The sequence below is a fragment of the Mangifera indica genome, chromosome 20 (genome assembly GCF_011075055.1).
Source record: "Mangifera indica cultivar Alphonso chromosome 20, CATAS_Mindica_2.1, whole genome shotgun sequence".
Lineage (NCBI taxonomy): Eukaryota > Viridiplantae > Streptophyta > Magnoliopsida > Sapindales > Anacardiaceae > Mangifera > Mangifera indica.
Genome location: NC_058156.1, coordinates 11747970 through 11762992, shown reverse-complemented (window position 1 = coordinate 11762992; position 15023 = coordinate 11747970). Strand labels below are relative to the sequence as shown.

The following is a 15023-nucleotide window of genomic DNA, read 5'->3' as shown; positions in this document are numbered from 1 at the left end:
TTATTTATTTTGAAATTATATTTAACAAGCCGGTTGGAGGTTTTATAATCAAAATGGTAACAAATAAAATAAAATTGAAACAACGTAAAGAAAACTGTTTCATGAAAATTCGTCGGATAATGACAGTCAACGCAGAAGCAGGAGTAAATGATAAACTCATTTGTCATCTTCAAAATCGATATCCATCTCTATCAAACCCAACCAGAGAGATGGACTGAAGAAAAATATTACTTTCACTGTTTGGTTGTATTAGAAGACATGCATGGTTCCAACTTCAACCTCATTCTTCCAATGTTCAGTCACATGTTGGGCCCGTAACTGGTATGCAAAGTTCATAGCAGAGCATAGCCTCTTGCATAGAGTATTTTCCAGAAAAAATACCGCCGCCAAACGCAAACAAAGACCTTGACAAGAACGGAACGGCAATAAGTGGTGGAGAGCAGTCATAATTTTAGGACATTGGTCCCAGTTAGAGTATAATCTTTCCATATCATTTTTATGTTCTTTGAAAGGATCCTTTGTCATCCCTTAAGAAAATCATCTCAAAATTTATGAGGAAATAAACTACCGCATGGCATTTACCCAGATTAAATGTAAAAAATGTAACAAATCATTTTACTTATCACTCATAAAATTGAAAATTTTAGTAAAAAATTAAACATTTATTATAAAAAATCCACAATAAACATTTATTAATATAAATATGCTATCTCTAATTTCCTAACATTTCATTTAATACCCCATCTATTATTTGAAACCAAAATATTAATTTTATATATTATTATCAAAAACCCTTATATTTTCCTTATATTTCAGTTTACCCCCTAGTATATCATACACTATCAAATGAACCTTATATTTTTTTATAATATCAAAATGCCATATCTTTGCCTACATATTTTTTTAGCACCCTCATATATTGACTAATTTCAAAAAACCCCTTATATTTACCTAACATTTATTTAACACTCTCAAATATTGTCTTTTATCGAAATGCTTTTATATTTTTCTAACATTTCATTTAACACTTTAAATTTATCGAACATTTTATTTAACACCCTCATATATTGTATTATATCGAAATGCCCTTATATTTTCCTAACTTTTCATTTTCAAGCTTTATATTCATACACGGTTTAATATTAAATGCCCCTCATATATTTCTAATATTTTTTTAACACCCACTATTTATTTAACATTTCATTTAACACTCCCATATGTTGTCTTATATGAAAATGTCCCTATATTTTCCTAACATTTCATTTAAAACTTTTATATATTATTTAATATCATAACGCCCCCATTTTTCTAATATTTTTTTAACCCTTTATATTTATCTAACATTTATTTTACACCCTTATTATTTGTCTTGTACCAACATGTCCCTATATTTTTCTAACATTTAATTTAAAACCTTTTTACATTGTTTAATATCAAAATACCTCTATATTTTTTTAACATTTTAATTAACCACCTATATTAATCTAACATTTTTTTTTCACCTTCATATTTTATCTTGTATTGAAATGCCTTATATGTTTCTAACATTCCATTTAAAACCTTTATAAACTATTTAATATCAAAATGATCACCATATTTTTTAATATTTTTTAACCCCCTAATTTATTATCAAATATCCAAATGCCCCTTTTATATACTATATGAACTTAAATTAACAAATAAAATCAAGTTTTGAGTTAAGATTTGTATAAATACTTTTTTCTCACGAATTAATTTGTTTCTATTTGAATTCAGAATTATAAATTTTTTCTTTTTAAACGAATCTGTACTATCAAATATTGAATAAAAATGAAAGTGAGAATGAGAGTTTGAATGATGTGAAAAATATATGTAGGTAAGGGTTTATATAGAAGTTATAAATGGTAATTTTGGCATTTGAAAAAGTTTTGGGGCATTTTTGTGTGAAACTTTGAAAGTGGGGTATTATTACCAAAGAGATGGAGAAGGGGACATTTTTGCTTCATTGAGGGTGAAAGGGAGCATTTACTTAATATCGCACAGCTAGATTCACAATTTTTGGTAAATATGATTTTCCTTCCCCATATGGAAATCAATAAGGAGATTGATAACCCGCACGACAAATTCCCAAATGAAAATTCAATGGACTAGTTCACCAAATTCCCAAATGAAAATTCAATGGACTAGTTCACCACGTGGCATTATCTCATTCGAGCACCTGGAGACTAACAGCCCGAGTTATATATCATCTCTGGGATTATATATTCATAAAGCAATGGACAGCGGCCAAAATTCGAACGGCAACCCATGTCGTCCATGAATGGCGCAACTAGAAGCTATTCAAAGAAGGGCAAAGAGAAAGCAGAAGTGCAGCTCTCATCTATTGTAATCTACAGTGAACAGCCAAAAATCGAACGGCAACCCATGTCGTCCATGAATGGCGCAACTACAAGCCATTCGAAGAAGGGCAAAGAGAAAGCAGCAGTAGTGCCAGAAGTGGGTTTGCCAGAAGTAATCACTTTTACGAGCCGTCGTATCAAAGAGAAGATGGAAAATAACGAAAAAATAAGAAATTTCGATTTCTTCTCACCCACGCGACTTCCTTATACGATCAGGGGTATCTGTTCAAGGAATGTGGAGCCTGAGATTGTATCAATTGGTCCTCTCTATAGAAAGAAAAGCGACCATCTACTTCGGTTCGAAGAATACAAATGGTTCTTTCTTGCTAAGTTCCTTCGCCGGTGTGGGAGAGGCCGAAGAGACCTGGAGCGCCTTCTTTTGGAAATGCAGAGTTTAGAAGCTCGTACCAGAAATTTTTACTCAGATCATGAGGGGATCTCCGAGATGCCAAGTCAAGACTTGATTCAGCTGATGTTGCTTGATGGCTCCTTTCTCATTGAGCTCTTGTGCTATCCCGGCCGAGACGAAAGTCTCGAAGTCCCTGGTGATCTCATTCTCGTTCGGCCATTGTTGATTCCCGTTCTCGCTAGGGATGTTCTTAGACTTAGGAATCAACTTCCTTTGTTCGTTCTCACGTCATTGTTCGGTCAATCTAAGGAAAAATTTATGAAGCTTGCCTTAGAATTCTTCAATCTTTCCTGGAGAGGACCCCAAATGAGCTTACCGTCCGAACTTCCTGATTGCAGTCATTTGCTGGAATTATTTTACTGGAGTTCAGTTAAACCGCTTTCAGTCAACCATGGCGACGATCGGACGTATGCACCTACACATTCCATGCAATGCGTAAGGGAACTGAAGTCATCAGGAATCAAGTTCATGGGAAGAGAAGAAGCTAAAACCTTTCTGAATATAAAATACAAGAACCGGATTCTTCAAATTCCAGCTACCACATTCGACGAACTGATGAATACCGTGCTCATAAATTGTGTGGCCTTGGAACAGTCTCGAGAACGGCACATCAAGTATTTCTGTAACTACGTCTCTTTCTTTTCTTGTCTCATCAGCCAACCAAGAGACGTCTCGTCCCTTTCTTTCGATGGAATCATCTCAAAATTTTCCGACGATGACAGATACATTGCAGATTTCTTCAAAGATCTTGGAAGAAATACCCAGGGTGTCAGAAGTAGTTATCTTTCTGATGAAATCAACAATATTGAGACCTATTACAATAGCGACTGGGCAAGTTTAATGCGCAATCATTTCACCAATAAATGGAAAGCCCTCCAAGTCTTGGTTTCCTCTCTCTTCTTGGTGCTTACCTTCATTCAAGTTCTCATGTCAGTTCTGAGTTACATCCATGACTTGAAATAATGCAGTACTAGGGTGTGGTTCTCTGTTGGTCAAGGATTTCAATGCAGGTTATTTGCTCCTTCAAGATAAAAGTAGGCTCGAATTGTATTAGGCTCGTTGTTTATATTTGACAGCTGATCAATAATTTGAATGCTTTTGTAATTCATTATTGATCAGCTGTCAAATATAAACAACGAGAAACATGATCTAAATAATTCAATTTACTTAGAATCATAGATGACTTAAGAGTCAACTTTCTTCTGAGTATTATCAAGTTTAACATTAATAATTCTTAAACCCTTTGTTTCTTTTCTCCTTTCCTTTTTCAGTGGTAAGAAATTGATAAATTGTTATGACAATAGCAAATTACATCGGTTAATTAGTTGTGCACTAAGCCCATTCTATTTGTCTTGTGACTTACATACTTGTAGGACTAGAAAACATAAGATCAAAAGACTTTGGGTCCGTTTGGTTTGAGGTGCAAAAAAATTATTCTGGTAATCTATTTTTTATTATTTATACTATTTTGTTTAGTTTACAAGTAATAAAAAATTATGGTAATCTTTCATTACCAATGGTGATGTAACATGTAATATAAAAAATAATATGATTATTATTTTCATCTTAAGTATTAAAAAATTATTTATTATAATTATATTTTTATTTAATAATTTTTATGACAAAATTAGCCTTATTTTCAATAACTATAACAAATAATATAAAATTTTTTTTAGAATAATTATATTTAAGGGTATTTAAGTAAAAAAATATATTAGTATTCTTTTATTACTTTTAACTAAACATAATAATTATTTATACTTATATATTATCTAAACTAAATGATCGTTATATCTTATTATTTAGTAATTGATATTGAGTTTTTAAGTTTTGATTCTTTCGTAGTTTTAGATTTAAGAATTATTCAACATTGAATTGACTTAAAGATAAATGAAAAGGAAAATATAATAGGTTTGGTGGGTCGTCCAAAACTATAATTCTGCGTTAATGGAAGAGTGCAATAGAGGTACAGTTGCTGGGTTGTCAATGGGGTCATGGCTGGGAACATTGAAGGCAAGGGTATATTTTCATTAGAGAAATTATGGGTTCAATAATTGCGCCCGCTTTGGTTTGGCCTTTCACCTTGTTACCCTTGGGTTTTGTTTGCCACACAGTCTCCCCGTTGATTTAAGATTTAAGAATTATTCAACATTGAATTGACTTAAAGAAAAATGAAAAGGAAAATATCATAGGTTTTGTGGGTCGTCCAAACCCATGATTCTGCGTTAATGGAAGAGTGAAATGTATTGGAAATTCCTGTTTCAGACTCTACTTATTAATGGAAGAGTGCAACGGAAGAGTGGAATGTATTGGAAATTCCGGTTTCACACTCTAGTTATTACTGGAAGAGTGCAATACAACCGTTCCATGGAAGAATGCGCACCCATGATTCTGCGTGTGCTACAGGCAACGGATTGCCGGTTCCACAATTTTACTAATAATTTTTCATTCTCACTTTTATGAAAATTAATATTTTAAAAAAATTAACTAGAAAAAGTTGGAAATGTTTTTATGAATCATATTCAATTTATATTTTTTTTTGGATAATCAAAAAACTTGTTTGAAAATTAAATCTACGAACCACTATATTAAATATACATGGCCCAATCTACAAGTTTATTCCCTTCGACCCGAAAAGTAAAATTCATATTCTACTTTAATCATCCTTAATTTACTAATTAATCTAAATTAATTATTTTATATTATTATATAATTTAATATATATTAAAAAGGAAATTTATTATCCCTATACCCAAAAAAACAAAAACCACAATATTAGTGAGGCCTAAGTATAATTATATTGAACAGTATTGATGACAAATTGGCATTGAAGTGATAGTTATCAACCTAATTCATATGCATAATTTTTCATTTGAAGATAAAATATTTTTAATGAAATCGTTGTGTAAAAGTTATTAAATAGTTGACACTAAATTCATTCAAGAAAAATGATTTTATAAAATGTTTATCTCACCTACTCCATACAAAATTTATATGAATCAAATTCGTATATTTATTTTTAGTATATAAAATATATACATACATAAATATTACGAAGCATTAACCATTGGTATCACTCATTTTTAACTATTTATATTTTCGTCTCAATTAACTTTCAACGACGAATTATTTATTTATTGGGACAGAATTTTTCACTACCTTAATTAAATTTGTTGTGGTGACTTGTCAAGGTTGTTTGTTCCTCTTTCCTTTAGTCAATACTACTTTTGCCAGGAAGGTGCAAACGTTTCCCTTCAGGGGGGAATGTCTTAAAATCGTACTTGGCAAGTATGAAAGCAAACGGCTTTCTTGTCCTAAAATAGAACTTGACAAGTATTTTCTAGGAACCACCACTTTGCCAGATTCTAGTATATAAATGAAGCTTTCTTGATTGTTTTGGTCATGTGTAAGCAGAAACGAACAAAAAAGCAGTGGAGCTCTCATCTATCGTGATCCACGGTGAAGCGACAGAAAACGAAGGGCAACCCATGTCGTCCATGAATGGAGCAAGTTCAAGCCATTCGATGAAGGGCAAAGGCATGGAAGCAGTCGTGCCAGACAAGGGTGCTGAATTCCAAATGCAAGAAGTTCTCTCTTTGACGAGCCGTCTTATTGAAGATATGCTAAGAAATAGCGAACAAATAAGAAATTCAGTTCAATTCTTCTCCGCCACGCGACTTCCTAATACGATCAGGAGTTTCAGTTCAAGGTATATGATACCTGAGATTGTATCAGTCGGTTCTCTCCATAGCAAGAAAAGCCTCCATCTGCTTCAGTTTGAAGAGTGCAAACGGTTCTTTCTTCGTAAGTTCCTTCGCTAGTGTGAGAAGGACCACAGAGGCCTGGAAAAACTTCTTGTGGAAATGCAGAGTTTAGAAGCTCCGATATGCCCAAGTCAAGACTTGATTCAGATGATGTTGCTTGATGGCTCCTTTCTCATTGAGCTCTTGTGCTATCTCAGTCGAGACGAAATTCCCGAAGTCCTTGATGATCCCATTCTCGTTAAACCATTCTTGATTCCCGTTCTCGCCAGGGATGTTCTCAAACTTGAGGACCAACTTCCTTTGTTTGTTCTCATGGCGTTTTCTGGTCTACCTGAGGCAAAATTAATGGAGATTGCCTTACAATTCTTCAATCTTTCCTGGACAGGACCAAAAATGACATTACCGTCCGAACTGCCTAATTGCAGTCATTTACTGGAATTATTTTACTGGAGTTCACTCAAACCGCTTTCACTCAACCATAGCGACGATTAGAAGTATGCATCTACACATTCCATGCAATGCGTAACGGAACTGAAGCGATCAGGAATCAAGTTCAAGCAAAGCAAAGAAGCTGAAAGCTTTCTGGATATAAAATTCAAGAACCGGGTTCTCGAAATTCCAGCTATCACATTTCAACGAAATGATGAATACTGTGCTCATAAATTGTGTGGCCTTTGAACAGTCTCGAGAATGCCACATCAAGTATTTCGGCAACTACGTCTCTTTCTTTTCTTGTCTCATCAGCCAACCAAGCGACGTCTCGTCCCTTTTTCTTGATGGAATCATCTCAAAATTTTTCGACGATGACAGAAACATTGCAGATTTCTTTAGAGAGCTTGGAAGAAAACGCAGTGTGTCAGAGGCAGTTATCTTTCGGATGAACTCAAGAATGTTGAGGCTTATTACAATAGCGACCGGGCAAATTTAGTCCGCAATTATTTCACTTCTAAATGGACAGTCCTCAAAGTTTTGGCAGTCTCTCTCCTCTTAGTGTTTACCTTCATTCAAACTCTCATGTCAGTTCTAAGTTTCTTAATGCGGTATTAGGGTATGTGCCTCGAGTTTGTATCTGTATCCGTTGGTATCCATGGCAGCTTAAGCTTTGGTCACCCTATGAGTGTGTTTATGTGGTGTACCTGCACAATGAAGTGGGAAACCTGGGTAATGGTCAGTCCTACTTTGTTGTAGCAGGTGCCTATTTAGATCGAGTTGTTTGCTTGTTTAGTTTGAATTAGTCAACATGACTGTTGCTTTTGTTGTTGTTTTTGAGTTGTACATACTTATCTGTAAGAAAAGGTTGTTTAAGCTATTCCTATAAATTATTTAACAGAGAAATCAAAATCAGGCAATTTTCATGATATTCTAACTCTCCTAAGTTTGATTCGAAGGTTGAAGGTTTTCCTTGAAGTAAATTTTCTTTCTTTCTTATTAGCCTTCTTTTGATTGTGAATGATTCAAAATAAAAATATATAAGAACTATAGTACCAGAAGAGATCCATCTTCTCTTAATCTTTTAATTGCAAGTCTCTAAATAAAGCACCTAACAGTTTATCTATCTATAATCAATCTTCTATCATCATAAATTTCCAATAATGTTACTATGCTAATTTTTTACAGTCAGTCATCGACCATTAATCAAAGAATTGTTACTGACATAATATTGCTAATATGATACTATAAACTTTTGTGGGATTTAATTAGTAAGTGTTTTGAGTAAAAGCTCTTCCTGGGAAGGTGATCACGAATCATTTCACATGTGTGTTTTTGGTTGTTTTTATTTTTATTTAAAAAATGCATTTTGAAACTGCAGTTGTCAATTGTTTCTCCAAAAATCGCTTTAATTAAATTCTATAAAGTATAGAAAAAGACAATTTTAACTATGTGGAAGAATTTTTAATGGTGTCAAAAGTGTTTCCGGACAGATTTTGTTATTTGATATGTTGAGATTTATATTTTTTTTCCCTCTGATTTTGTATCTTGTGGCTACTTTGCTTTCAGGCTTCCACTTGCTGGAAATAATTGAGTTTTTACTGTATATTATTAATTAATAAAAAAAGGGGCATAAATTTGAGGTTCCAACAGAAATTCATTTTAAAATGTTAGGGAATGGGTTGGAAATAGTAGTGGTGGCTGTATATGAATCTCTATAGAAATTCAAGTTTGTTTGATATTTTGGAGGCTTTAAAATGAATGATTTTCTTATACTTACTAATATAAGCATACAGGCAGCCTGCCTATTCAAGGTGAGGCTTCTTCTGAAGCAGCGTTATATAGGGTTAGGCTTCTGTTGCTGTTCCAGAGGGTCTGTCGTGATCACCATTTTTCCAAATCTTCTTTTGTTGCAATCAAACTGAGAAAATCATCGTTTTTCTTGACAAGTTATACAAAATCAGCACAGGCTTTTTTTTTTCCCCCTGAAAACACCAGTGTTTTAGCAGAAGGCGAGATGCTTATATAGGGAATTTTTCAGGTTAACTAGAGAAGTATTTCCTGTAAGAGCTGCTATGCATGCACTGTCTTTGACATCAGAAGCATATTGGTAAATTTATACCCGCTTTTAGAGTAGTTTTGCATTGTTTTTGTTAATATTTAATGATGTATTGAAACACCTAGAATTTTTCATGAGAGGACATTTTTTTGGAATCTTGTTGTTTCCTATATCATATTTTTTTTCACTTTTGGGCACAAAATTTTGGGAAGATGAGATATCTTTATACCTAATACGGAGTTTGTGATAGTAGTTTTTGAGAAAGCTGTAGCTATACACCATGTGCAAATTACAGTAATCTTTGTTGCCCATGAATAGCCATGCAAGCTGTAGAGTCATAAGTATTAATGTTGTTGATTGCAGTAGATATTCTAATAGTGATTTTGTTATAAAGGTAATTACATGTGGATTTCCTCCATTGGATGACAGAGATAAGTCACTCGAGCTACTTGTAGGGCATGACTTCTTTGGTGGTGGTATACTAACTGAAGAGGAGACAGTATCCTTATCATTTTTTGCCCATATTCAGTGCTGCAGATGTAGAATATATTAGTTAATTATGGTTTTCCTGTACTTTTTCTGTAGTTCAGACTTACAGATCTGGAAAAGAGAGCAAAGAATGACATGTTTGTTATGCTCTCTGACATTTGGTTGGATAATGAAAAGGTTAATCACAACCTATAATACTTTTTCTTCTCCTCTTTTCCTTGGTGCATTTGCTTAATCATATCACTATCTTGTTCTTAGAGAAGGTTATGGGAAAGCTGAAGCTTGTCCTCAATGGTTTTAAGAGTCATGAGGTGGTTCCTTCTTTATTTGTATTAACGGGAAACTTTTGCTGGAAGCATGAAATGAACTTCGGAACAGGAAGAGGGAAGTAAAGTGGGCTGACCTAATTTGGCATAAAAAACATATTCCAAGGCATGTTATTATCCTTTGGCTAGCTACCAAACAAAAACTCCTTACTCGAAATAAACTTCTAACTTTTGGAATGGTTAATGACGCAAGTGTGTGTTCTATAAAAATCACGATGAAAGCCTAAAGTGATTTTAGCAGGGAGGGTCTGAGAAGCAATTTTCGGAAAATGTTGCTTAAAATACAGTGCTCGACCAAACTATACTGATGAAATAGTGTCGGCACGGGTGAGAAACCAATTGAAGTTAGTTACGGGAAAGTTATGTTTGGGAGCCATGGTTTACCAAATTTGGAAGAAAAGAAACATCAGAATTTCTTGTGATAATAATAATATTATTTATCTAATTAATAATATTATTTATCTCATTAATGACATTTTTTATTAATAATATTATTTATCACACTAATAATACTATCCATTTTATCAGCAAACTTTCAATAATATTTACGTTTAACTCGAATTTGATCCAATTGATCATGATATATTTGAGTCAAACTTTAGCCAATCTATATTTTAGCTTAATTCTAATATGATCTTATTACATCATAATCAAAAGTTCAAGAAGAGTCCAAGAATTGAACTACTTAGGGATTATATTTTTCCGTACTTAGTAAGAAAGTTGAGAGGGAACGGTGAGGAAATAAGATTAAGCAAGTATGAATGATTGAAGAAATATATCATATGATATGATATAAATAAAGATTATTGAGATATATTGAAAATTGGTGTGATTTGGTGAGATATACATATTGATATTTTTATTAAGAGTAGTGCTATATACATAACTTTTGTGTATAAATAACTATATGTTATTATATAATTAAACAGTTTAAAATTAAAGATAAAACAATATTTAATCACATGGTGATACATCATTGTTTGTGTATAAATTGTGCATAAAGTATTATTGTTTTATTAATACTTTAAACCCAAAACCCAAAACCCAAAATATAATTAAAATAATAAAACTATATGTACATATTTTTATTTATAATTTAAGTATACAAATGATATGTTATCATATAATTGAATAATCTTAAATTAATAATAAAATAACACTCAATCACACTCAATCACATCCTCTATATATTTAAATTATGCATAAAAAATATATTCATATAATATTATTTTAATTAAAACATATCCGGAGAAATTTAAAATTTTAATGGCTTTTTTTATTCTTTTAAGACAACAACATAATAATTAAAAATTTTACTAATTTTATTATACTTTTTAAAAGGCATAATATGATATAATATATTACTATTTCTAGTCAATGGTGTAACAAATAATGTAATATTTCCCGTACCTGGTGAAATCCAGTTAGCAATCACAACCATTACTTGGTCTTCTTTATCGCTGTTACTTTCCAGTTTCTACTACTGTTCCTTTCCCCTTAAGTCTAGACTACTTTTGCCACTTGCCAGGAAGGAGCAAACAACCTGCAAAGAAATTTCCAGGAAACCTGCATGGAAAAATTTCCCTTGAGGTGACAAAAAGTTACAAACAACCTTTTCCTTCAGGGGGAAAAAGTAATAAATCCGAACTTACCAAGTATTTTCTAGGAACCACTACTCTGCCAGATTATAATATATAAATAAAGCTTTCTTGATTGTTTTGGTCATGTGTAAGCAGACACAAACACGAAAGCAATCGAGCTCACATCTATTGTGATCCACGGTGAAGAGACAGAAAACAAACAGCAACCCATGAATGGAGCAAGTTCAAGCCATTCGATGAAGGGCAAAGACATAGAAGCTGTAGTGGCAGACAAGGGTGCTGAATTCCGAAATCCATTTTTGCAAGAATTAATCTCTTTTACGAGCAGTCGTATTAAAATAATGTTGAGTAATAACGTAAAAATAAGAAATTCAGTCCAATCCAACTCCGCCACGCGACTTCCTCACACAATCTGGAGTATCGGTTCAGAGAATGTGAAACCTGAGATTGTATCAATTGGTCCTCTCCATAGCAAGAAAAGCAACCATCTGCTTCAGTTCGAAGAATACAAACGGTTCTTTCTCGATAAGTTCCTTCGCCGGTGTGAGAAGAACCACAGAGACCTGAACGACCTTCTTGCAGACATGCAGAGTTTAGAAGCTCGTACCAGAGATTTTTACTCATATCATAAGCAGGTCTCGGATATGCCAAGTCAAGACTTGATTCAGATGATGTTGCTTGATGGCTGCTTTCTCATTGAGCTCTTGTGCTATCTCAGCCGAGATGAAATTCCAGAAGTCCTTGATGATCCCATCCTCGTTCACCCATTATTGATTCCCGTTCTCACCAGGGACGTTCTTAAACTTGAGAACCAACTTCCTTTGTTCGTTCTCACGTCATTGTTCGATCAACCTGACAAAAAATTTATGAAGCTTGCCTTGGAATTCTTCAATCTTTCCTGGACAGGACCCAGAATGACATTACCGTCCGAACTACCTATTTGTAGTCATCTACTGGAATTATTTTACTGGAGTTCAGTTAAACCGCTCTCAGTCAACCATGGCGACGAGCAGACGTATGCATCTACACATTCCATGCAATGCGTAACGGAACTGAAGCAATCTGGGATCAAGTTCATGCAAGGAAAAATAGTTGAAAGCTTTCTGGATATAAAATTCAACAATCGGGTTCTCCAAATTCCAGCTATCACATTCAACGAAATGATGACAATTGTGCTGATAAATTGTGTGGCCTTGGAACAGTCTCGAGAATGGCACATCAAGTATTTCTGTAACTATGTCTCTTTCTTTTCTTGTCTCATCAGCCAACCAAGAGACGTCTCGTCCCTTTCTTTCGATGGAATCATCTCAAAATTTTCCGACGATGACAGATACATTGCAGATTTCTTCAAAGATCTTGGAAGAAATACCCAGTGTGTCAGAGGCAATTATCTTTCCGATGAAATCAAGAATCTTGAGGCCTATTACAATAGCGACCGGACAAGTTTAATGCGCAATTATTTCACTACTAAATGGACAATCCTCAAAGTTTTGGCTGCCTCTCTCCTCTTGGTGCTTGCCTTCATTCAAACTCTCATGGCAGTACTGAGTTACACCCGTGGCTTGAAATAAGGGGGTTTTAGGGTATGGTTCTTGTTGTTTAGATCAATTGCCTGAATGCTTTTAGAAATGTCCATATGTGCTTGTTCAACATAACTTCCTTCAGTTTGTATCTGTATCCGTTGGTATCCATCGCAGTATAAGTGATGGTGACATTATGAGTGTGTTTATGTCGTGTCCCTGCACAAGAAGTGGGACACCTGGGTAATGGTCAATCCCACTTTATTGTGGCTCGTGCTTTTGAATAAGTCTCTTAGATTGAGTTGTTTGTTTATTTAGCTTGAATTAGTTAATATGGTTGTTGCTTTCATAGTTGTTTTTGAGTTGTTTGGCAAAGATAAATGGAAATTAGGAAATTTTCATCATATTCCAACTCTTTTAAGTTTAATTTGGAGGTTGAAGGTTTTCCTCGAATTAAACTTTCTTTCTTATTAACCTTCTTTTGATTATCGACTATTCAAAATAAGAATATATAAGCACCAGAAGTGATCCAGCTTCTCTTAATTTTCCAACTAGAAGGTTATCTAAATTTTATAACATGTTATTTGTTTCCTCTTTTAAATAAGAAATCGTGTTCTTTTGCCAAGATCTTCTGTACAGAATGCGTCGTTCATGCTTGATTCCTCCATCTAAAGAAGAAACTGAGGATCTTTTTGAGCATGTATGTTTCCTCTCCCAACCCCACCACCCTCAATACAAATGATTAAAGTTTGACATATGAATTAAAGATGTTGTATCATTTGGCCAATATTTTGTAAGTTTCTGTTGCAGCTGGTAGCTACCATAACCATCAAAGTCATCTTTGTCCACTTCCACTTATGGTACAATCAATTATATGGAATTATGATCACTCTCTTCATCTGTATCCAACTCCACAAACGTTATTGCTCACATTTATGGCTTGCATTTCTAAAAGGCCAAAGGACTATTTCCCAACCAAGTTTTAATGTAAAGAGAAATACATACCTATAAAATTTAAAAAACCCAAATACTCATCCGTAAGCTATCTTTTACTAAAATTTTCTATTAGAAGTAAGAATAAAATTATCATTTTATCAATATTCAAAAGCAACATTCCCCCCCTTTATTTTCTTTTTCTCTCTAGCCACCGACGACGATGTTTTCAATCCAGAAAACGTCGACCACCAGATCTTCATCTTTCTGATGCAAAAAAGAATCAATGAAGACGCATCTTCGTTAATTCCAGACGATTGATTTGCCTAAATTGATGAAGACTAGTCGATTCATTTGAAATGACAAAGACAAGCACCTTTGTTGACTCTTCTTACCGCCAAAGAGATGAAGAATTGGTGGCCAATGTTTCAAGGGTTGAAAGGGTCATCGCCAATGGTCAAAGATGGTGGCCGGAGAGGAGAAGGAAATAAACTATAAGTTTGGAGAGGGGGGAGAATGTTACTTTTGAAAGTTAGAAAACCTTAGATAGAGGTGAAGTTATTAATTTTTAAAACCTAGGGAAAAAATAAATGAAATTTATTTTTTTACTATTATTGATAAAATAACGATTTTATCTATGGGTGGGCATTTGAGTTTTTTAAACCTCGCGGATATGTATTGTTTTTGTATTAAAACTTGGGTGAGAAATAGTCTTTTGGCCTTTCTAAAATTTAAATTTGTATGTTGGATCATTTTAATATATATCCGTTGTTGAAATACATTGAAAGGTCCAAAAAAAAAAAATCTAAAGTTGTCTATTCCTCATGAGATTTGAAAACCAAAAAATTTGATTCCAAGCAAACAATTTTGAATACATGAATAAGTAATTCAAATTAAAATTTTACAAGTATGATAGAAATTCGAACCTAAGCTTTTTCTTTGAAAATTCTAATATTTCATTAATTTTGCTAATAACCAAAAGACTTATTCCCAACCAAGGTTTAGTATCCCCAAACTCTCATTCGCCAAGTTTTGAAAATCTAAATACCCATCTATCTGTTAAATTTTGATGTTACTATCAAGAATAAAATTATCATTTAGAGATTTTGTTTAAA

The 15023-nt window shown here is 33.5% G+C and overlaps 2 protein-coding genes and 1 pseudogene across 2 annotated transcripts; all 3 read left to right on the top strand.

The window, feature by feature from the left end:
* The first annotated feature begins 2286 nt into the window (after positions 1-2286).
* On the top strand, positions 2287-3750 carry LOC123204375 (UPF0481 protein At3g47200-like). The gene has a single exon (XM_044620979.1). It carries the CDS (start codon positions 2287-2289, stop codon positions 3748-3750), a length of 1464 nt encoding a protein of 487 aa, XP_044476914.1.
* Positions 3751-6275: 2525 nt separating this feature from the next.
* On the top strand, positions 6276-9920 carry LOC123204374 (annotated as a pseudogene).
* Positions 9921-11664: 1744 nt separating this feature from the next.
* Positions 11665-13285, top strand: LOC123204373 (UPF0481 protein At3g47200-like). Its single transcript, XM_044620978.1, has one exon. The coding sequence runs from the start codon at positions 11665-11667 to the stop codon at positions 13024-13026; it is 1362 nt and encodes a 453-aa protein (XP_044476913.1). The 3' UTR covers positions 13027-13285.
* Positions 13286-15023: the final 1738 nt, after the last annotated feature.